The sequence below is a fragment of the Choloepus didactylus genome, chromosome X (assembly GCF_015220235.1).
Source record: "Choloepus didactylus isolate mChoDid1 chromosome X, mChoDid1.pri, whole genome shotgun sequence".
Classification (NCBI taxonomy): domain Eukaryota; kingdom Metazoa; phylum Chordata; class Mammalia; order Pilosa; family Megalonychidae; genus Choloepus; species Choloepus didactylus.
The window spans coordinates 17,203,968-17,227,586 of record NC_051334.1 but is presented as its reverse complement, the minus strand read 5'-3'; the positions used below and the strand labels follow the sequence as shown (position 1 = coordinate 17,227,586).

Here is a 23,619-nt window from a genome sequence, read left to right as displayed (position 1 = left end):
AGTGTTCAAGCCTTTATATAATCCTCCCTTTCTCTTTCTCCCTGATATGAGCCAGACTGTCCTCTTACCGCCCCCCTGAGCTGGCCCCATAGGGTCTAACATACCTGTGCACTTTTGCTCTCATCCTTCTTCTTCCCCCAAATTCCTTCTTCCAATTATGCAGGCCCCAGCTTTTGTACAGGAATGTCTATGTGGTTGAATCCTTTTTGATGCCTTTCATATTTCATTTTTCACAGCCCCCAGTGGCTTCTGTCTCAGGCATAGTAAAAGCTGAAGTCCTGGTGGTGGCCCACAGGGTGATCTGTTCTCATCAGCCCTCCAACCTTCTTTCTTGTTCCCCCTTCACTCAACTCTGCTCACTTGCCTCCTTGCTGGCCCTCGAACATGCCAAGCACACTCCTGCCTCAGGGCCTTTGCACTTGCTGTTCCCTCTGCCTAGAACTCTTCCCCCAGATATCCATGTGGCTCACCCCTTCACCTCCTTTGGCTTCCTGCTCACAAGTTATCAGAGAGGCCTTCCCTGAGTATCCAGTCTAACATTGTGATCCCCTGCCCTACCTTCATGCTTTCCCCTGCTTTATTTTTCTTCATAGCACTTACACCATCCATCACCTATATAATTATTCAGTTTATCACCCATCTCCCCTCACTCAAATGGAAGCCCCACAAGGGCTTTGTTATTCACTGCTGTCCTCCGTGCCTGGCACGTAATATGTGCTTAATCAACATGTCTGGATGGGTCATCTCCCACTGGGAACCATCTTCCCAGTCTCTTTCTGTTGCCATTGCAATAAGATGGCAGGAAATGTGTTAGCTGACTGCTCGTGGCTGTTCTCCTGAGCCATCTGCTCACTCGGCTCTCACTCTTCTCCTCCCTGGGTGGCTTCACTCGTCATTTATGACACTGCTCAGGCCAACCAAATGTGTTTTCCCATTTAAAATCATTTTCTGTTGTGACATATTGGTATTGTAGCCCATGGCTGTTCGGAAACCAAGATTTCAGACCTTCTTTCTGTGGCTTTGCTTTGTGTGAAGTTTAAGGGAAGGGAATGGAGGGGGGAGAACAGAGTTGTTAAAAAAAATAAACAAACTCCATCTTTGGCAGATTGAAATCCTGGTAAGTCTTTGTATTAATTGTGATAGGCTAGCTGCTAAAATAAACAGCCCCCAAATCTCAATGCCTCAGCATGGTACAGATTTATTTATGGCTCATGTCATATCCAGGTTGGCAGGCGGCTCTGTTCCTTCATGTAGTGGATGGGGAAAGAGAATGTAGAGAATTGGTGTGGAGCTTTTCATGAGCCAGGCCTGCAGGTGGCGTACATCACTCCTCTCATTCCATTGGCCAGAACTCAGTCATATGGCCCAACCTAGCTGCAAAGGAGACTGGGAAATACAGCCTCGCTGTGTGCCCAGGGAGAAGAAGAAATGGAGATCGGTGAACACTGAGTGCTGTTTGCCACAGTCTTCAAATATTTCTGCAGGTCACTCATCCGTCGGCTATTCCCAAACTCATGTTAAAGTATGCTGATATATTGATAGAAGATGTTGGGCCACTGTGTACTTCTTGTTTCTACATCCAATTTAGATCATCTCAAATTTAGATCATTTGCTCTAAACTGGATTATAGACAGAAATGAATTTTTTAATACATTAGAAAATATTTCTGGTGTTCGAAGTTATACAAAGTATGTTGCTTTAACCCCTGATGCTCTATTGAAAGTAAAATAGCAGAAATGATTGACTATAGAATAAAACAAAAAATGATTATTTGCTTCCCTTTGATTTAAAAAAAAAAATCAAACTATTGACTTCTGTCTTTGATACCTGCAGAAACAAATACACAAATGGAATTTTACAGCCTCTTCCATTAGAGGAATAAGGTAAGAACATCTAAGAAAATGATATTTAATGCATGTGATGTTTCTACTTATTTATATAATATATAATATTCTCATCTTTAATGGAATCCAAGATGGATTTTTTTTTTCATTGTTCCTGCCTGAGCTAGTTCATAGTATATTGTTAGTAAAGACTTTTTGGCTTATCATAACTCAGAAGTTTTTCTCATATCCAGTGGACAAAACCCGCTTGTCTCAAACTTTTTAAAAAGTAAAGTTATGTCTCTAGAAAGAGAAAATTGGTCTTGGTTGAACCACTGATGTTCAAGTACTCAGGGGCCCCCAGAGCTGAAGTTGGGAGTTTTTTTGGTAATTACACTAGAATGGGGTCTCTCCTGGGCAGAGTAACAGAGCCAAGGGTATTGTGGTATTTTCTAAGAGGAGTTGTGGCATTTGCCTTTTGAGTCAGGAGTGGTGACCACTTGGGTGTGAGTCACGTGGCATTCCCCAAGCAGGGCTGATACAACTCATCTGAGCTCGTCATCATGCCAGGATATCCAAGGGTGGAGGTGGCTCTGAAGAAGATGTGAGTTCTAATCCCTCCTCTGCTGTGTGACCTTGGGAAACTCTCTCAAACTCTCTGGGTCAGTTTCTTTATCCATCAATAGAAGGGTTTGGACTAGAACTCTCTGTCCTTTCTCTGATTTTGAGACTACCACAGGTCATTGGACGAATCCCCAATTACCTTCAAATGCAGTACAATCCTGTCCTGGACACATCACAGTGTTTCATGATATCAGGACCATGTTTTTGTTGCTTTAAAGGGAGAGAAACAATTTTAGAACATAGTGCGTTTGGGTTATACTGCCCAGAAAATACAAGGTAATTCAAAAGATGTTGAACATTTTCAAAAACATATTACTCAGTGTCTAGATTGTATGAGAACATGTAGTCAAGAACCTTCTGTTTGTACCTTCTCATCTTCATTAGCCTTGAGGAAATGAAGAGACACCTCTGGCTGCCGTTTCAACCATCAGTGGGAATGTGTAAAGGGCCTGGGGTAACTCAGACTCCGAGATTGAGATGATATAAAGAGCATGTGTTTGAACATTTGCAGTGTTACACTACTAACTGTGATAGTCCCTTACATAGTTATAAGTACTGTGTCCTGATATTCTCCAAGTCTAGAAATCCTGTTTGTATCATAATGAATTACCTCACAAGTGCCTTTCTTGTCTCTTTCATGACATTATAAATTCCTTGAGGGCAGGGACCATATTGTATTGTCTTTTCTGTCACCCATATACTTTGCTTAGCACTGAATACCTAGTAAGTTCTTATATATTTTAAAGTCAGTTCATAAAAACAAACTCAAGCATAAGCAAGATAAATGTCCTTGTTATTTAAATTTCATAGGGAAATAAAAGGCAAATCTTGGGGGCATCTGTTAAAAACCTCAGTGAATCTTTCAGAAATCTATAAAATGGACGAAAATCTGTTGCTAGGTTTTCTCATAAATTTAAAATTGGTCTCATAACTTAAGTATGATAAGTATTCTTATTTATTGAAATTTTATAGCATATCCAAGTTTGATGAATGGTGTTGTTTTCTTTACGTCCATGATAATTCTGATGACTTTCAAATCTACTTTTCCACTGAAGACCAGTGTAGTAGGTGAGTTATAGCTGATTAGTGGATTTGCAATGTAATTATGGTGAATCATTTTAAAGGGCACATCTAGTGAAAAATGTTTATTTGCCAAACTGCTTTTCTTGAGATTTTAACTTAAGAAAAAAAAAACATTTGCAGCTTTATTGATATATAATTCATATGCCATATGATCCACTAATTTAAATTATATATTTCAGTGGTTTTAGTATGTTTATAGTGCGACTACCACCACAATCTTATTTTAGAGCATTTTCATTACTCCGATAGGAAACCCCATAGCCCCATATTAGTGGTCACTCCCTATTCCACCCATCCCCCCTTCTGCCCCCAGCCCTAGGAACCCACTAGTCTGTTTTCTGTCTCTATATATTTGCCTAATCTGGACATTTCACATAAATGGAATCCATATAATATGTGGTCTTATTGTCTGGCTTCCTTCACTGATTGTAGTGTTTTCAAGGTTTATCCATGTCAGAACTTCATTCCTTTTTATTGCCAAATAATATTCCATTATACGAATAAACCAAATTTTATTTATCCATTCATCAGTTGGACATTTGGGTTGTTTCTACTTTTTGGCTATTCTGAATATTGCTGTTACGAACATTCAAGCAGAAGTTTTGGTATGGATGTATGTTTCCAGTTCTCTTGGGTAGATACCTAGGAGTGGAATTGCGGGTTCATATGCTAACTCTATTTCTAATATTTTGAGGAACTGCTAAACTGTTTTCTCAAATAGCTGTATAATTTTATATTCCCACCAGCAGTGCATGAGGGTTCCAGTTTCTCTACACCCTTGCCGACACCCTTCTCTACACCCTTGTTTTGATTATAGCTATCCTAATGTATCTGAAGTTGAATCTCATTGTGGTTTTGATTTCCATTTCCCTAATGACAGCTAATGGTGCTGAGTATCTTTTCATGTACTTATTGACCATTTGGAGAAATGTCTACTAAAATCCTTTCCCAGTACTTTTTTAATTAATTTTTTTTTTATTTTGGAAAATATTCAGACCTACAGGAAAATTTCAAAATGCAGCACAAAGAATTTCCACGTTTCACCCAGAATTCCCCAGTGTTAACACTTTACAACGTTTGCTTTATCATTCTCTCTTTATCCAAATGATTATTTTTTGCGGGCTGAGAGTAAGTTGTAGCCATAATGTTCTATTACTCCTCGGTAGTTCATTGTATGTTTCCTAAAAACAAGGACACTCAAATAAGTAATCACAGTACAGTTATCTAAATCAGGAAGTTAAGATCAACACAGTACTATTATCTAATCTATCAACCTTATTTAGATTTCATTGATTGTTCCATTAGTGACCTTTTTAGCAAAAAAAAAAAATTCTTATTTTTCTGATCCATTATCCAATCCAGCATCACATGTTGCTTTTAGCTGCCATATCTGTATAGTCTCCTGTTCATCAGGAACAGTTCATCATCAATCTTTCTTTGTCTTTCTTGATTTAATCCTTTTGAAGAGGACAGGCGATTTCTTTTGCATATTCCTCCATTTTTGTTTGTTTGATGTTTTCCTCCTGATTGGATTAAGGTATACCCACTCCTGAGACCCACACCTCAGAAGGGACCTGTGCCCCTTTCCCAGTTAATAAACTTTTTACAGAGGTAACTTGCTACTTTGACTTCTGTCACCATCAGTTAGTTTTGCTTGCTCTTGAACTTCAAATAAATGGAAACATACAAGTTTGTACTCTTTTGTGTCTCACTTCTTTCCCTTGATGTATTATCCATGCGATTCAGCCATGTCATGTCTCAGTTCATTCTTTGTATTGCTGTGTAGTGTTCCATCGTGTGAATATACAACAATATATCTGCTCTCCTACTGATGAACATTTGGATTGTTTTCACTTTGGGGCTATTATGAATAAAATTTCTAAGAACATTGTGGTACATGTCTTTTGATGAACACATATATCGATTTCTGTTGAATATGTACGTAGGAGTTCATTATTGGATCACAGGGTAAGTTTATATTCAGCTTTGGTTGATGCTGCCAGTAATTTTCTGGAGTGATTATATCAATTTACACTCCCACCAGTAATGCGTGAGAGTTCCAGTTACTTGAAATTCTTAACCATATTTAATATTGTCAGTCTTCTAAATTTTAGTTATTCTTGTGAGTGCATGCCATACAACTCTTAAGAAACCTGGCTATTGGGTTTTCTGGCTTTTGAAGATTAGAAGGTAGGATGGGGTAGAGAGAAGAATATTTCAATATGTTTTGCAAAAATTATCCTAAAGTGTACAAAATTATTCCCTGCCATCTTAAGAGAAAATACTGCATAAAAATTTCCTAGTGAGTCAAGATCACTTGTATGCAAATAAACAACTACCCAAGTGAAGGAAGCAGCTGATGTGCCCCAGTGGCATTTGTGACAAAGATTTCTAGGGGACTAGCTGATATTAAGCCTAATCTGTGTCAGTAGAATGATGTGGCCACCATATGCATTTCCTACTTGCCCCCTTTCCTTATACAAGACTTTATATCTCACCAAGAAATAGTGTGTACAACTTAGAAATGTGAAGGTCCCACTATCCTTAGCATTGATTGGATCACCACGAGATGAGTTGTCTCAGGGCCGGACCTGAAGATTAGTAATACAGGAACACATTTGAAGAATTACCACTTGAGGAGGGTGACTCACAAACAAATCCTGGGGACAACTTGGAGGGAACAACAAGGAAAGACTTATAAGGATGTTGTTCTAGTTTGCTAATGCTGCAGAATGCAAAACACCAGAGATGGATTGGCTTTTATAAAAAGGGGGTTTATTTGGCTATACAGTTACAGTCTTAAGGCCATAAAGTGTTCAAGGTAACACATCAATAATCGGGTACCTTCACTGGAGGATGACAAATAGCGTCCGGAAAACCTCTGTTAGCTGGGAAGGCACATGGCTGGCGTCTGCTCCAAAGTTCTGGTTTCAAAATGGCTTCTCCCAGGACATTCCTCTCTAGCAAGCTTGCTCCTCTTCAAATAACATCACTCACAGCTGCACTCTGTCCAGTCTCTTTGAGTCAGCATGTTTTATATGGCTCCACTGATCAAGGCCCACCCTGAATGGGTGGGGCCACGCCTCCATGGGAGTATCCCACCAGAGTCACCACCCACAGCTGGGTGGGGCACATTCCAAGCAAATCTAACCAGCACCAAAACGTCTGTCCCACAAGACCACAAAGATAATGGCATTTGGGGGACACAATACATTCAAACCGGCACAGATGTATACAATTATTTACATTTCTAATGGGCTGTTACGTAGAAAGGGATTAATTCTAAGAGACCTGTGGATGAAACCCACGTTAAAAAAAAAGTCTTGAGTTCAATATAAGGGAAACATTTTTCACTGAGTTCTTCAAAAAATGAACTTCCTTGAGATGTAATGAGTTCTCTGTCACTGGAGGTGTTCAAGCATCAGTTGGCTAACCAGTTGGTAGGATACTGTATAGAGGGGATTCAAGTATCACGTGAGTATTTAGACTATAAAATCCCCTCTCAGTTCAAGGAGTGGATTATTATTCCATGAACTTGTAAGGGCGTGGTTTCTATCTAAGCACAGTGTAATGTAAAAAGGCTAAGTTACAGGTGAGGAACAAGAGTGATCATAACTAGCAGCATCTTTGCCACACTTGCTGTTCTAGGTTTTGCTCTTTGGTCAAAGAGATGATAACCAACGCGGTGGGCAATACGGTCGAGCTGGAGGGAGAGGGATGCAGACACGTTAGAGGTGAGTCAGAAGATCTAGAACATGAAAACACTTTCCACTTCCTCATCCCCAGATTAAGAAACATAAGGAAAAATTAAAAGGTAGTTATTATGTCTATGATGCTTAAAGAAAATGTCATGTTCTTCATGTGAGATTCTTTATATGTATATTTAAAAGTCCTCATTTATGAACCAGCCAGCCATCAGCATCCATGACTTTCAGAGAGTGAGTTTAATGTTTCTGGAGAAACACCTTATGACTCTGGGATCCTCTTAGTCAGAATTTGTAAGAAAATTGTGGCCATGGACTAATTTGAAATTTACTTTTGTGTACAACCTATGAAAAACTGTTGCTAAGTTAGTCGATAATGTTTATAGGACTTTAAAACCAATAGTTGGCCAGCTGGAAGCAGACGTTTGCCATTATGCCTAAAATGACTTTGGTTAGATCTACTTGCATTTAGTGTATTAAATATAAAATTTTTAAGTCATTTATAAGAAAGTAGGACCTTCATCAACTCTTTAGGACAGATCAGTCATAGCCCACAGTTAATACAGCATCGTAGATATGTTTAAATTCTGCACAATCATTCAGATTTGTCACTAATTCAAGTTCTCCCAATAATTACAATTAAATGACATTTTACTATACTTTAAAGCTAGCCTGAAATCAATTCCTTAAGGTTTCTTTCAGAAAATATCAAAGGCGTTAAATTACTGCATTAGGTACTAGAATTCTTAGCTTAGAATCAGTTTGTTGTAGAAGTGAACTGTGAAGATAGTAGACATGGGCAACAGAGAAAAATGTGAAATAAAAGCCTTTTATGGAACAGGCTGATTTCTAGTTAAATAAGACAGCAATGGGAACCTTTAGTAATCTTAATTATCATGATTATCCCTAGAAATAGATGTGAGCAGAAACATACACACACACACACACACACACACACACACACACACACACACACACACACACACACACAGTTCTGTGTTTAAGCTGCAGTTTAGTGGAGCATATAAAACAAAAACAATCCATTGCTGCCTTCCTGCTCTAAGTAAGCACTGGTCAGCCTTGAGCTGCATTTGTTTTCATCATCAAAAATAATCGACTGTAATGCAGCCGTGCGTGACAGCTTTTGATGCTGAGATTGGTGAAACAAAATAGCAATGCTAGTTGTAGGTCAAATTTTTGCAGTATGTGTTTACTAGATCTAGACATCTTAAAGGGAGAGGAAACCCTAACGTGTCCTTCATAAGAAGAGAAATTTAATTTTATTGACCTTTGATTCTTTTGGGGGGCAATACAAAAAGGGTTGTTTGCTGACAAGTTCATAAGACATCCATTTTGGGGTACTTTACATGCTTAGAAGCATTTCTAAATTGCAGCATTAAAATGGGGGAAATCTCTAGAAGGTGAGCCAGTTAAAGATCACGTGAGCCATATTTTTAAATCTCTTGGATTCCATTTTAGAAAATCATTTTGTGAATACATGATTAACTGAGAATTCTACCATTTTCAAGTAACTATCTAATGGAAAGTATGTGACCTAAGAAGAAACGTGTGGTTTGCCTTGTATTCTAATAATGTTATTTATAAATTTAAAAAATCACAGACAGTTTTTGCACTTTTGGGGTAGGGGAGGCTTCTTGACCACAAGTTGTGTGCTTTGCTGTCCTGTTGATTTTCCCTCTTTAGTACGAGTATGACCAGGATGCCAATGGCAATCGTGTTGTGTTGGGGAAGGGCACATATGGGATCGTGTACGCTGGAAGAGATCTGAGCAATCAAGTGTGAATAGCCATCAAAGAAGTCCCAGAACGGGATAGCAGGCAAGTTGGACAGACACGTAGCATTCTTCAGTTGCCTTCTCAATACCACAAATCCCCATGTCCAACACTGGTGGTTCAGAGGAGTTAAGATGGAAGAGTCAGGTCATCAAAAATTTTGTCGTTCTCTTGCTTTTGTTCTCTGCATAGATATGAAATTGACTGAGAAAATGGAATAAGTTCACTCGGAGGCATATGGGTTGCCGAGGGTCATATTTTAAAAGAAAACTGTAGTTTCATTTCTCCCCATCAACATGGTCTGAAGTTTTACATTTTTACATAGAGGGTTTTTTTGTGAGTATTTGTAACTGTGATTCAGTGCATTTAAACTCACATTGTAACAAGTTAAAATGGCTATTAGTTGTTCAGATGTATCACTACAGAAAATTTAAATGCACTAAAACATTAGATTTTTGCAGTAGAGATTTTTTAAATATCCTGTCTTTGAACCTCACCCATGGATTTGGTTTTTTGTTTTTGTTTTTGTTCTTGTTCTTGTTTTTGTTTTACCACCAGTACTACTAACTTATTTCTCCATTTTTAAGAGTCTTATTAAATATTCAAAATATAAACCCTACCTAATTCTGAACAAGAATGTGGCAATGTTGGCTGTAAGCATTTTTTTTTTAATTGTGGTAAAATACACATTCTAGAGAATTTACCATTTTATTCATCTTAAGGTGTACAGTCCAGTAGCATTATGTACATTCACAAAGTCAGGCAACTCTCACCACTGTCTACTTCCAGAACTTTTTCATCACCCCAAAAGGAAATCCTGAAGTCATTAAGCAGTCATCCCCATTCCCTCCTCCCCCCAGCCCCTGGGAACCACCAATCTGCTTTCTGTTTCTACGGATTTGCCTATTCTGGATGTTCCAGACAAGTGGAATCATACAATATTTGTCCTTTTGTGTCTGGCTTATTTCACTCCACATGATGTCTTCAGGGTTCACCCATGTTGTCACATGTATCAGAACTTCATTCCTTTTTACAGTGGAATAGTATTCCATTGTATGGACATGCCACATTTTGTTTGTCCATTCATCTGTCAGTGGACACTTGCAGAGAAGCTACATCCGTAGTAGTGACTAAAGCATGGGAAATAATAGTTGCATGGTCCACAAGCATAGTCAGACCCCATCTGCAGTGTTGCCTCCAGCGGTGGGTACTGAATGGCCATGTGCAAACATCGATCCATCCATCCAGGGGGTCAGTGATTTATTAGGGATGGGTTATAAGTCATTCCCACCAGGTATAAGACCCTTCACTCATTTGTTCTTTCATTTTTAATGGCATAGCATGTTATGATATTTGAATTATAAGATAAGACTTGAAACAAGCTGGTCCAACTTATTCCTTTTACCAATAAGAAAACCAAGCTGAGGAAGATAAAATGAATCCCCAGGGACACACAGAAGCAAGCCTAGGATCCAGGGTTCTATTATTCTAATGATAGATGAGGTGCTGGAGTCGTATATATTTGAGGAAATTCTGGCATGTACCACTTCCTTGAGTTGGTTGCAGTAGTTCTAGATTTTCATTGCTGATAGAAGATCCTGGGATTTTAGAGCTGGAATGGTCCTTGGAGACTGCCTGGTTCAGCTCCCTAAATTTCCAGGCTGAACTCATGATGATTGGGCCCCCTTTCCATGCCAGAATCAGGACTGGCACTGAGGAATGAAAGGTGATTAGGATATTGTCCTTATCCCAAGGTGCTCCCGGTTTGGTGGGAGATGCAGATGATTTGCCTGTAAGGCAAAGTGACTAGTCTCATAATAGAGGGGAACACAGGGATGAATTGCTTTTCCCAGGTGTGTTGTGGCAAGTTAGAAAAATAAATCATCTTTGAACTGGTTTTTGAGCAATGAGTAGTAGTTTGGGAAAAAAAGAAAAAAGACTGAGGGAAGAACAGAGCCGTTAAGGCCCGAAGTATATTCAGAGAACAACCAATTGTCTGATATTACCTGAACATAGGATGTGGGGCCACGAAGGACTCTTCGGACGGGGCAAAGATAAGGTGCACTTCAACCTGATTTTGAAGGTCCTTGTGTGCCACGTGGAGTGTATGGTGTTTATGTGGGCTTTCTTTATGTAGAGAAGTGATATGATTTTAGGAAGAGGTAGTACAGGGGTCAGGTAGAGAATGGACTGAAAAGGAATGAGACTAGAAGGCAGCTAAGGACAGAACCTTCCAGAAAACCACCCTTCACAGTAAGCAGAGGAAGAGGGGCTGGTGAGAGAGACAAAGGACAGTTGGAGAGTTCAAGCCATAACAGTAGCGATGGTAACAGCAGCAGTTACACATCAACTACTTACCCCTGCCAGGCGCTCCGCTGACTAAGCACCTAGACACACTTTGGTCCCCAGCAGCCCAGCATGGCTGGCGTTGTTTTCCCTATTTTACAGATGAGAAGCTGAGTTAGTATCGGGAGCCAAGGGAAGTTTCCAGAAAGAAAGGCTAGTCCTCAATGGCAGCAGGTACTGGTGAGCTGTGATGCGAGCTCTGAACCCTAGGGACTTGTGGGAGACACTGGCTTTGTTTTTTCCCAATAGGTACTCTCAGCCCCTGCATGAGAAGATAGCTCTGCACAAGTACCTCAAGCACCGCAACATCGTTCAGTACCTGGGCTCTGTTTCGGAGGACGGCTACATTAAGATATTTATGGAGCAGATGCCTGGGAGTGAGTAATTGCTGGTCTTCTGCTCTCAGACTCTGAAAATCACTAATGGAAATGTAATGTGAATGTCACTACCTGTCCTGACATTTAAAAAATGACAGGCCTTTTAGATGTCGGAAAGTTTTTGTACCCAAAAGAGCCAGATACGCACTTTGCAATTCAGGTAAACAGTCTCTTTCTGGTTTGTCTAGTCATTCAGCAAATGTTTTATTGAGCATCTGTGGAGTGCCAGCCATTAAGCTGAGCACTGAAGACACAGAGATGAATGAAGCATGGTCGCTGGCCTTGAGGGGTTCATAGTCTGGTTGTTTAAAGATGGTTTAAAGAAGGATGGGGAAGAGGGGACATGGGTTTTAAAAATGTCATTGCGAAAAAACATTGATTACTAAATCACACATCATTGCTCTATCTAGAGAACCCCAAATGCAGGAAGTATGCTACAGGAGTTTGTTCCTCGGATCTTGAGCCAGACTCTCTGGTTTGAATCGTGGCCCTTCCAGCTACAAGCTGTGTGACCTTGGGCAAATTATTTTACCTTTCTGTGCTCTCAGGAATCAACAATGAATTGTTGGGTGGATTAAATGAGATGATGCATGTAATGCTCTTAGGTCAATGTGTGGCAGAGAGCTCCATATGTGTACAATGAAATAATAGTGGTCATCATAATAATAGTAATACTCATTTATATATTTTATATATTTATACAGCAAATATATAAATGCAAAACCTTCTGTTAGAAGTCTGTATTCATTCATTGATTCAACCAGCATTTATTAAGGGCCTACTATGTGCTGGGCAGGGGGCTAGATTTTGATGGTTACGTTAAGGATAATAAATAAATTACAGTTTCTTCCCTCAAGTTGAGCATAGTCTAGGAGAAAGTATGTCAGTCGCTGTTCACATTAATTGTTATTCCAGGCATGAAGTTTAAGGGTGAAGAGCAGAATCAGAGGTAGGTGCGCTCATCCCCTTTTTACAGATGGGGAAACTGAGGCTTAGCAAGGTCCCTTAGCATGTGTAAGTGGCATAGCTGAGACGGGCTGATGTACAAGGGCCTGTTCTTGCCAGCAGGCAGTGCCACCTGGAGCTCACACAATGACCTCTGGGACAAGTGGTCAGAATGTAGCAAAGGGAGGTTTGCTTTCTGCCCAAATGTTCAATGTTTAATAGAATAATGGGGGCAGGGGCTCCTGCAGCTGTGAGCAGGCATCGGGGCCTTCTCCCAGTGAGGATAGAGAGGCCCAACCTCCAATCCTAGTCCCTGTTGTCCTAATAGGGCCCCTTGCGCTGGACCTGTCCACCTCTGCTTTCAAGGCTTCAGGTTGAGACAGTTGGACAGAGTCCGAGCTTCACGTGGCCCGGGTCATCTGCAACGTTTGTTCACGCCTCTCAGGTTCGTAGAGCACTGCTTCACTCTCCTCCTGACCTTGTGCAGCTAACACGCCCTTCTTGGGCTGTGGTGCTGGCACATCTGGGAAATCAGCAATAGAGAGGGAGCAAACGGGTCACATTTGGCCCAGATACAATGATGTTGGGGAAAATGCCTACATTAGGTAGAAGTATCACCCCTCTCCAAACTCTTTGAATTGAATCTTCATTGCCCTGATGGGTTTTCTGCTGTATCTGTTTCTAGGGAGCCTTTCTGCTCTTTTGTGATCCAAATGGGGGCCGATGAAGGAACCCACGATCAAGTTTTACACCAAGCAGATCCTGGAAGGCCTTAACTATCTCCACGAAAACCAGATAGTGCACAGAGACATAAAGGTACTTGCTTTTTCAAGCCGATGAGGCTTCATTGTGCTCCTATCAGATCATGAGAGCTGTCAGTTGTGTCTGCTGAATGACTGAATCCCAGAAGGGGTAAGATTTACCATGACAGTCCTCAAAGCACAAAGTCCAGTCTTCCTAGGAACCTGTGTGACCCTTTCTTGAAGTCCAAATCTGTTTCATGTTAGTTTGTTTAAAATCTGTCTTTAAGCCCTTGATGTTCTTTTTCTAAACGGGGATAATGTTCTGGTAAATACCTACAGTGGAGTGGTGAAAATTTCCGATTTTGGAACCTCTAAACGACTTGCAGGAGTGAATCCATGTACGGACACTTTTGCAGGTAAGCAGAGCAAGCCCAATGTGGGCGGCCATCTTGGAGTTGTGCTTTCCGCATAAGATACGGCCACACAAGAGTTACTTTCTGAGCACCTTCTCAGCACAGATTGGGATTGATACTGGTGGTGGATAGTGTATCACCCCCACCTCAAATTATTTTAATGTTGTCTTGATGAGGCAGTTAGCCATCTACTTGTGGCAATGAGATTGCCTTACTGTCTTCTCTTTCAAAAGTTGAGTGGGTGCAGTGCTCTGCTTGAGGTTTCCTGAGGATTTCTCAACTGATCAGCAAAATGGCAGTGTCTTTTTTAAGTTAGTACCATGTTGTTCAAAATCGTGGGTAAATTCGAGTAACAGGTATTCCTCAGGCAGTTTATTAGGAAATGTTATTAGTCTATCATGAAAATAGCCTTAGTGAATTCTGGAACCTTGTGTTTTGATATGATGATGATATGATATGTGATTATGTTTCCTAGCGGGGCTAATTCTGGATAATATGAGATTCTAAGTGGGTTTGAAGAATTGGATTTTCTTTGCAGTGTGCCAGTGACGGAATCTTTAAGGGTTGGGAGGGACCAGATTCGAAGAGTGGTGTAAAATTACCTGCTAACTTTAACTTTACAAAACCAGTGGGTAGGATAACAGTTAAAATGCCCTGTGTCCCGGCTCAGGGATGCAAGCTGTGGCCATTGTTCCCTGCCTCCAAGCCTGGTCCTCTCTCCCACCCAAGGGTGTGGTGAGCCACTCAATATTTTAAAGTAAATTCTTTTTCTGCTTGCCAAAAAAAAAAAAAAAAAAATGGCAGAAAAGCCAAGTAAGAAAAGTATTTCCAGGAGGAGGGAGACATTGTTAAAGGTTGCTGATAGTTGAGGTAGGAGAACCAGAAAATGACCACTGTGTTTAACAGCAGGGAAGCCACCAGTGGCCTTGAGAAGGGCAGTTCTGGTAGCACGGTATCTGTGAAAGCCCACTCAGAATTGATCCCAGGGAGAACGGGAGAAGAGAAATGGGGTAATGACCGAAGGGGAGATGGGGGTCAAGAGAGGTTTGCTGCAGAGGAAGAAGAAAAAATCGATCCTATCATTTTTCAAAATTCCTGCTTAGAAACAACTCTAGCAAAAACTTTGATCCTTGGAAAGAAGTCTTGGTTTCTCATAAGTAAAGGTTTATGGTTCCCTAAGGAGGAACACAGGGATTGCAGAGGTCTGGCTTGATAGAATTACAAGCCTGCTTTTATACTATTATGGCTCTGAAATAAGCTACAAAAGACAGATGACTGTTTTCTCTCCACGTAGTTGCCCAAACGGTGGAGTGGACAGCTTTGGCCTTATTTTTGGTGAATAATGTCTCAGCTCTGAAAGACTTTTCTTCAACAAGAGGGTTGTTGTATCTTGGCTACTGGACGCCCACAGTGGAGACACATTCCTTCTCTAAAAGGAATGTTTATGCAGCAAAAATGATCTGTCAGTTGTAATGTAAGGGAGGAGGTACATACATCTCAAAAGAGGAAAATATTACTCCAAGGGCTCCATCAAGATCTTCCAAAGAAAGATCTTTGGAATAGAAAGAGAGTATAGAAGTTTCATTCATTGTTTCTGATACACACACACACACATATACACACATAAATATATATACATACTCATATATATACATGCATATGCATATACTTATATATGAATATATACATATGTTTGTACGACTGGCACATTTTTTTTCTCTGAGCATTTTACTGCCCAGGTTGACAGTAACTTCTGTCCTCCTCTTTGGAAGTCACCAATTAGCTTTGCAATACATAGTAAGAGGGGCTCTGATATGACAAGGAGTCATTTCAAGACATAAAACCCCCAACAATTTATCTCATAATTAGCATCCCCAAGGAGGAAAAAAATTCACAAAGATGCATGTATAATTCATTGTTGCATATCACATTTTCCCAAGTAATTGGCTTGAGGAGGCATGGATTTTGAATTGCAAAATAATGCAAGGGGTATTTGAGGGATAATAATGAAGGGGTCTTGTTTTGACTATGAAATTCTCCTGCATATAATTACTCCTTGCAAAACAGAGCAGTTCTGTAAAGAACTCTTGGCTGGTTAGTACAGAACTCCGGTAGGACATGAAAATATGGTGGGGCTTTCCACATAAAATCTCCAGAGGCTGTCAGGGCAACTTCCAGGAGAGCCAAAGGCTGTGGGCAACTTCTTGGCCTGGAATCCTCCCCTCCTGTGTTCCTCTGAAGGCTTTTCACTTTAGGTATAAACCTGCTGGAACCAGAGGGAAGGTGTTTCTAACCAGGGGCAGCCCCCCTACCTTGCTTTTTTTTTTTTTTTTTTTTTTTGACAGCTTTATTGAGGTATAACTTACGTATAATATGCACCCATTTTAAATGGTGCACAATTTGATGATTTTTAGTAAATTTACTGAGTTGTGCAGCCACCACCACAATCCAGTTTTTGAACACTTCCATCACCCCTGAAAGTGCCCTCATGCCCATTTGCAGTCAATCCCACTTCCCACCCTAGCCCTAGCCCACCAGATTCCATTTCTGTTTCTCTAGCTTTGCCAGTTCTGGCCATTTCACACAAACAGAATGATACCATGTTTTAGTTTGCTTTAAGCTGCTGAAATGCAGATATCATAAAATGGGCTGGCCTTTAACAATGGGAATTTATAAGCTTACAAGCTTACAGTTCTGAGCCATGAACATGCCCAAATCAAGGACTCCTCTGTCACATGGCAAGGCACATGGCAGAGTCTGCTGGTCTCTCCCTTCTCTCCCAGGTTTCATTGCTTCCAGCTTCTGGCTTCAGTGGCTTTCTCTCAGCTTCTGTGTCTTTTCTGTCTTCTGAGGCTTTTTTCTCTGCATTTCATCCTCTTATAAAGGACTCCAGTAAGAAGATTAAGACCCTCTCTGAATGAGGTGGGGTACATCTTAAGATCCTACTCACCAAAAGATCCTCCTTACAATGGGTCTGCACCCACAGGAATGGATTAACTTTAAGAACTTACTTTTCTGGGGTCTGTAAAGCCTCCAAGCACTCACAGACAAATTGTGGTCTTTTGCATCTAGCTTTTGCTTAGCATAATGTTTTTGAGTTTGTCCATCTTGTAGCATGTTTCGGTCATCGGTTCTTTTTTGTTGCTGAGTAGAAACCAATTGTATGGATATACCATATTTTGTTTATCCATTTACCAGTTGATGGACATTTGGGTGATTTCTACTTTTTGGCTATGGTGAATAATGCTGATACGAGCATTTGTGTTCAAATCTTTGTGTAGACATACATTTTCATTCTTCTTGGGTAGTGGAATTATGGGAGAGGAATTATTGCAGCCCTCTTGCTTTTAAGGACTGGGTTCACTGGGGTCCCTGGGACAGGAACTCTGTTCTGGTTTATGGCTATACACATCCTTGGTTCAAATATTGGCTCAACTACTTGACAGTTGTGTGATCTTGGGCATGTTACTTAACCTCTCTGTGCCTCAGTTTCTTCATAAGTAAAATGGAGATATTCACAGTATCTACCTCATAGGGTTTTTTTTTTTCCTCATAGGGTTTTTATGAGGATTAAATGAGTTAATGTTTATGAAGTGCTTAGACCGGTACCTGGCTCCAATTGCAAGGGCAATCAAAGTGTTTGTTAATGAAGTAAATCAAATAAAAGTAAGACTAATTTGTACTTAGAAGTCACAGATTATTAGAGCTGGAAGGGGCCTTTGAGATAATCGCATTTATGGACATAACCAACATGCTGAACTTGTAGGATTCAAAGATGTTATCATAAAAGCCATTTATTTTTGTCTTCCATGCCTCCTCTCAATCCTGCCGAGGGCAGTGGTCCCTTCCTGTGACTTATCCAATCACTCTGAGATAATAAAGACAAAGTCTTAATGTCACTTTAAGAAGCAAATACAGTCTGAGTTCAGCAATTAAAAGGGTTCACAATTGAACTGCAATCCTACCTGTTATCTATGTTACTGTAGCAATGAAGTAGTTCAGATTTACTTGAAGGTGGTATTGTTCTCATCTTTAAAAATATATATATTATTAAATGATTTTGTTCCATGTAAATTTTCATGTGCTGACATGCTTACAAGTTAATAGTGTTATAGAATGCTCAGCTCTCAACATGAGGGATTATTTATGGTGAATTGTATTACATGTTATCTCTTTGCAGAATATGGTGTTTAGCAAAACTGCCTGCTGAGCAACATAATAAAATTTTTGTACAAAGTTTTAAAAAAAAGGGGGGGGGTGGTGGGTTCAGGCCAATATACTAACCAACACTCTGGTCCTCATTCAGAAATTCAACTTCCCTCCATGTCCCTGCCAGGTTCAGCAGCAGGTAGAGTCTCAGGTGTGGGTGTCACCTTTGTCTCCCTCCCTCACCTCGCTTCCTACTCATTAGCTCCTGGAAGGACAGGGAGAGGGTGTGTACTGGTTTGCTAAAGCTGACGGAATGCAAAATACTAGAAATGGATTGGCTTTTACAATGGGGGTTTATTAGTTCACAAATTTACAGTCCTAAGGCCATGAAAATGTCCCAATTAAGGCATCAAAAGGACGATACCGTCTCTGAAGAAAGGCCAATGGCATCTGGGATTCCTCTGTCACATGGGAAGGCACGTGGCCATAGTCTGCTGGGCCTCTCCCAGGGTTAGCTTCTGGTTTCTGTTGCTTTCTCCAAAATGTCTTTGGGCTTCTGTCTTAGCTTCTCTCTCTCAGCTCCTGTGCATCCTTGCTTGTTTCTCCCAGGGTGTTTCTCTCTAAGCGTCTGGGGGTCCTCTCTTCACTTCTCCAGGGAAAACTCGGGATGTCATCTCTTAGCTGCCCTCCTGTTCTGGTTTCAGTGCTGTCTCCAAAATGTCTCCGGGCATTTTCTCTCTAAGTGTCTCTGAGCTCTCTTAAAAATGTCTCTGCCTTTTATCCTCTCATAAAGTACACCAGTAAAGACAATTAAGACCTACCTTGAATGGGGAGGGTCACATCTCCATGGAAACAATCTAATCAAAATGTCCCACTCACAATAGGTCTGCCCCTACAAGAGTAGATTAAAAGAACATAGGCTTTTATGGGGGTACATAACAGATTCAAACATGCACAGGGTGGGAAAAGCTGTGACTTGACTGGTACTGTTGGAAGCTGGCTTTGTGTTCTCTGGGTCTGGCTGTGGCTTCCTGTTTTTCCTACTGGGTCCCTCTGAATATAAGTCCCCTGTCACCGGCAGGGCAGTGTCCTTTGGCTGACGGCTATCTTCCCCCAACCAGGTTGTATCTCCTGCATTGTACCCACCCCTCAGTCTCTTTCTCCTAAGGGGTCCAAGCCCTGGCAGACCACCTTTGGAGAGGATTCCTTTTTTAAAAATAAAACCCTAAACCAATACTCCTACAGTGGGTCCCACATCTGGTGTCTGGGATTCGTAAATCTTTTACCCTGTCGAGAGGCAGTGGTGATGCTCCTGGCCTGTACTGTCCACCCCTCTGCTTCTGAAGTTGCTTCTGCCCTTTGGGAACTTCTGTGCAACTGACCTGCAGGGGACACATGTTCATCGAGCTCTGAGTGGGCCCAATGAGGTTTCCCTCCAAAGGCTCTGGGTTAAGAGGAAGCAGTGCTCCAGTCTACCAGGCCCAGCCCTTGGGCAGGGCAACTAGGATTGGGGCCATGGGAGCTGCATTTACTCCTCTTTTCTGTACATCATTAATATTAAATTTTGGAGAATTTGACTTTGCATGATTTCTCAAGGGGCCTGGGATAGACGCTGCCACGTTGGCCTCTTCTCAAGTGTGTATCCTGAGTTGATGTTGAGTTGCTTGATTCACCATGGGCCCGCACAGCCCTGCCCCAACTCCTCCAAAGCACAGCTCTTTCTAAAACCTCCCATTCAAAACTCCCCCCTCAGACTCTTCTCTCTTGATCAGGGAGGAAGGCCCCGGGTAAGGGGCCCAAGAGTTGTGTTACAGTTGTCTGAGAGTCCCTTGCTCAGTATCTGTAATGTGTCTCAGTAACTTGGTCAAAATTTCTAATGTATTGCCCTATGGCTTGTGTTTTCTTTGCTGGAAATTTGAAAATGCTGTTTGGGCCATCTTCCAGGTCCCAAAGGGGCCAGATCTTGGTGTCCTTGGGTCTCCCGGCCACCTCATTCTGAACGCTGCTTCACTGCACCGGTGGAGGTAACTGTGAGCCATCACTGGCCACTTCAGTGCCCACGGGTATGTGGGCACACCTTGGGGGAAATGCAGTTAATGGAGGATATGAAGCCCTTAGGAGAGACCGATTTAAGGACACCAAGTTTTCCAGGATTTCTGCATTATTCAGATGCCCCACATGGCATGGTCACTTGGTTTTCATGATAGAATCCAGCCCCTGGCATGGCTGATGGACACCCACAACACGCCCACTGCCTGGGGATGTTCCCTTGATGATTTAAAACAGTTGCGTGGACCCGCTTCTCTCTGTTGGCTTTTACGGGAAGTGGTTGGTTTCCCACTAACAAATAAAATGTCAATAAAACGGGGCACCCAGTTTTCCATTACTGCATTCTATCCTCCAGTCACATTGTGGCTTTGGAAATCCTTGCATCAGGTAGCTTTCCTTCAGTAGCCCTTCTCCGTGATGCCTTCCATAGATCCACGATAGCATGGCGCGTAGCTCTGAACTTGGAGGCAGAGGACCTGAGTTCTAGCTCAGGATTTTCTGCTTGAGCAAATCCCTTATCCTCTCTGAGCCTCAGTTTCCCCGTGATAGCAGTAGGGAGCGCCTCCTCGGCCCAGTCTTGCGAAATCATGAGAGTCAAATGGACAGCGCTTCCGGGAGATGCTTTGTAAGCCATCAGGTGCTAACCAGAAGTCAGACGTTGTGTGCAGGAGGCCTCCGAGATGCCCCCTCCCCGCCTTGAGCCCCACCTCTTGGAATTCTTGCCATTGTGTGATCCCCTCTCATTGCACGGCCGGACTTAATGACTCACTTCCAGTGAGTAAAATAGGAAGTGAGGGTGTGTGACTTGGGGTCTAGATCATAAAAGGCAGTGTGGCATCCCACTCCCCTGCTCTCTTGGGTCACTCGCTGTGAGGGAAGCCACATCCTGAGTAGCCCCCTGGAGAATCTCGTGTGGTGAGAAACCGAAGCCTCCTACCAATAACAACATGAGGGTGCCGCCTCGGAATGGGATCCTCCAGCCCCATTGGGCCCTCAGATGACGGCAGCCCCGGCCGCCATCCTGACCGCACCCCCATGCGGGACCCTGAGCCCGCCACACCCAGCCACACTGCTCCCAAATTCCTGACCCCTACAAACTGTGTGTGATAATAACTATTTATTTTCTCAAGCTACTGGTTTGGGGGGTAATTTATTATGCAGCAATAGATAACCAATACAGATGTTATTGCTGATTCCCTGCCTTCAGAAAGGATGGTGTTCACTATTGATCCATATAAAGAAAATCTTCAAAATTTAGCAATGATTTAGACTAAATAAACAGGCTCCAGTTATGAGACCATTGTGCTAAGGTGGGCAGTGATTTGGCCAAGGTTGACAAGCCATTGCAATTTGGTTTTGCATTATTTTCCATTATTGCCTAACTTTGTGATTTTATTCTCTTGCTCTTCCAAAAATTAACTTTTAGTGATTGTATTAGTCGGGGTCCAGGCAGGAAAACAGAAATCACCCCTGCAGTTTTTACAGAGAGAATTTAATAGAAAGAAGTGTTTGCTGGATACAGAGAATGGAAAAGGCAAAAAGGGGACACTGAGGTAGCAGGAAGCAGCCACACCCCTAGGGCTGAGAAGCGGAGCAGGGAGGGTGGGACTCAAACCTTTGAAGGGGGGTGCTAGAGGTCTGGAGCAGGTACCTCTGAGGGGGCCCAGATGAGGCTGGTTCTGGGAGTATGGGGAGACAAAAAAAGCTGGAGGTTGGAACCAAGTGCTGCTACTGGAACCAGGTACAGTGAAGCTTGCTCACAGGAACAGTGAGCAAGTCCCTTCTCCCCCTCCCTCCTCCCAGGCTCTCTCTCTAGCGCCGCCTGGTGGCAGACCTAACAGGGAGCGTTCAGCAAAGCAGAAATGTAGTTTGTTAAGTCCCAGCCCCAGCAACACTGAGCAGAGCTGAGAGATAATAGCTTAATAACCAGCCCGGTGTCGTATCTTTCCTTAACAAAGTAAGGATTAGTTAGGCACATTCCCTGCCGAGACCTCTCCCTCTGTTATTTGCAGCAACAGGGGCCTGTTGGGGACATTGTGTCACCGGAAGTTCCTTTCCTAGGGCTCCAGGATTTCCCAACAATGCAGCAAGTGCTATGAACCTCCATCTTGCCCAACCCTGCAACTGACTGAACACTTCCCCACCAGGTTTTCAGCTCCAGAGGCCAAAGCCATCGTCTCTGCCAAACTGAGCTGTTGCGCTCACAAATACAACATCATTTGCATTCAAATTTGTATTTAACTTAATTTTATCTCATTTGAATTAATTTAAAAGAGTATAAGATAATTTAAAATCCATTTCCTCGGTCTCACTAGCTACAATTTCAAGGGCCCAACAGCTGTATGTGGCTAGTGGCTACCATATTGGATTGCACAGAATGGAATGTTTCCATCATGGCGGACAGTTCTGTTAATCACAGCTGACCTACAACCTTTAAAATGCTAATGGATAGGAAAATGCTAATAAGACATTGGCTCTTGAAGAAGAGGATGGAGTTTAAGTTGCTCCTCCAAATGTTTTTGGCCAATGAGCCCTTTTTTTCAGTGGTTAGGACTCAGGAAACCTGCTTTGGTTGTGTGATCTTCAGATAAGCCCTTTATTTTCTTTGGGCGTTGGTGTCCTCTTTTCATACCTTGGCCAAGGTCGTCTCTGAGTTTCTGGTCTTGTTCTAAACCTCTTTGCCAGCACATAGCATCCACCAATGCTATTTCCACATTGCCCCAATCTTTGGACCTAGTTTTAAGGAAAACCAAAGATTTTACACCCGGAGCCCTGATTGACCTCCCTGCTACCTGTGTCTCCCCTCAACACTCCCTTCTCTACTTTGCTGCCGTATCTGATCCCCACCTTCCCTGTGACAACCTGGTGGCTCCTCATGACCCACAGGAGAAAATCCAAACCCTGGCCCCTGGCCTCCCAGAGCCTTTGGAACATGCATCTTGCCATTTGAGCTGCAGCCTTGGCCATTGCATCCTTCACTTCTTCCTACACCCTACCTTGTGTCAATTATCACTTGTTCCCTGAACTCATGATACATTTCACCTTCATGTGCTTTTGCCCAAGCTGTTCCCCTTGCCTGGAAGTCCTCCCATCATTTGCCCACCCTCTTCAACCTTGGCAGCAGGAGCATTGTTCACTGACAGCCCTAGCTGCTGTCCCTTTGGATCTACCACCATGTTTGTGCCAAAGTCACACTTTACCCAATGACTGAACATGGTGTGGATACTAGAACCAATGTGAGACTCTTCCAGTGGGCAACTTTGGGTCAGGAACTCTCCAGTGGCCTGGCCAAAGCTTTCTCAGAGCTGCTCTGCCATCTGGGGCTCTTCCTACCCAATTCTTCCTTCCCTCTTTCCTTTCCCATGTGTCAGACCTGCATCACAGCCTTAAGGCTCTCCTTGCCTACTTCCTGCTCTCTCCCACTGTGTTGTTCATAGGCCTTCTTCCCAATAAATCTCTTATATGGCTAATCTCATCTTGGCATTTACTTCTTAGAGGACCCAAATCGACACAGCCCCATTTGCCATAGCTTTCCCTGACTTGAACCAAGCAGAATCAAGCACTTTTCCA

The 23,619-nt window shown here is 42.2% G+C and overlaps 1 protein-coding gene and 1 long non-coding RNA gene across 2 annotated transcripts in view; one reads left to right on the top strand and one right to left on the bottom strand.

Moving 5' to 3' along the window:
- The window catches only part of MAP3K15 (mitogen-activated protein kinase kinase kinase 15), a 204,892-nt gene that overhangs the window by 153,944 nt on the left and 27,329 nt on the right, over positions 1 to 23,619 (top strand). The window contains 8 exon segments of the mRNA XM_037820970.1: positions 1,834 to 1,883; positions 3,420 to 3,515; positions 7,179 to 7,244; positions 7,246 to 7,264; positions 8,939 to 9,072; positions 11,623 to 11,750; positions 13,381 to 13,511; positions 13,749 to 13,854. Of these exon segments, the coding sequence (XP_037676898.1) occupies positions 1,834 to 1,883; positions 3,420 to 3,515; positions 7,179 to 7,244; positions 7,246 to 7,264; positions 8,939 to 9,072; positions 11,623 to 11,750; positions 13,381 to 13,511; positions 13,749 to 13,854 (730 nt within the window).
- Positions 1,215 to 12,498, bottom strand: LOC119522561. Its single transcript, XR_005214468.1, has 3 exons — positions 11,386 to 12,498; positions 2,587 to 2,657; positions 1,215 to 1,619 (listed from the first exon to the last, which is right to left on the bottom strand). It is a non-coding gene; the product is annotated as an uncharacterized LOC119522561 (long non-coding RNA).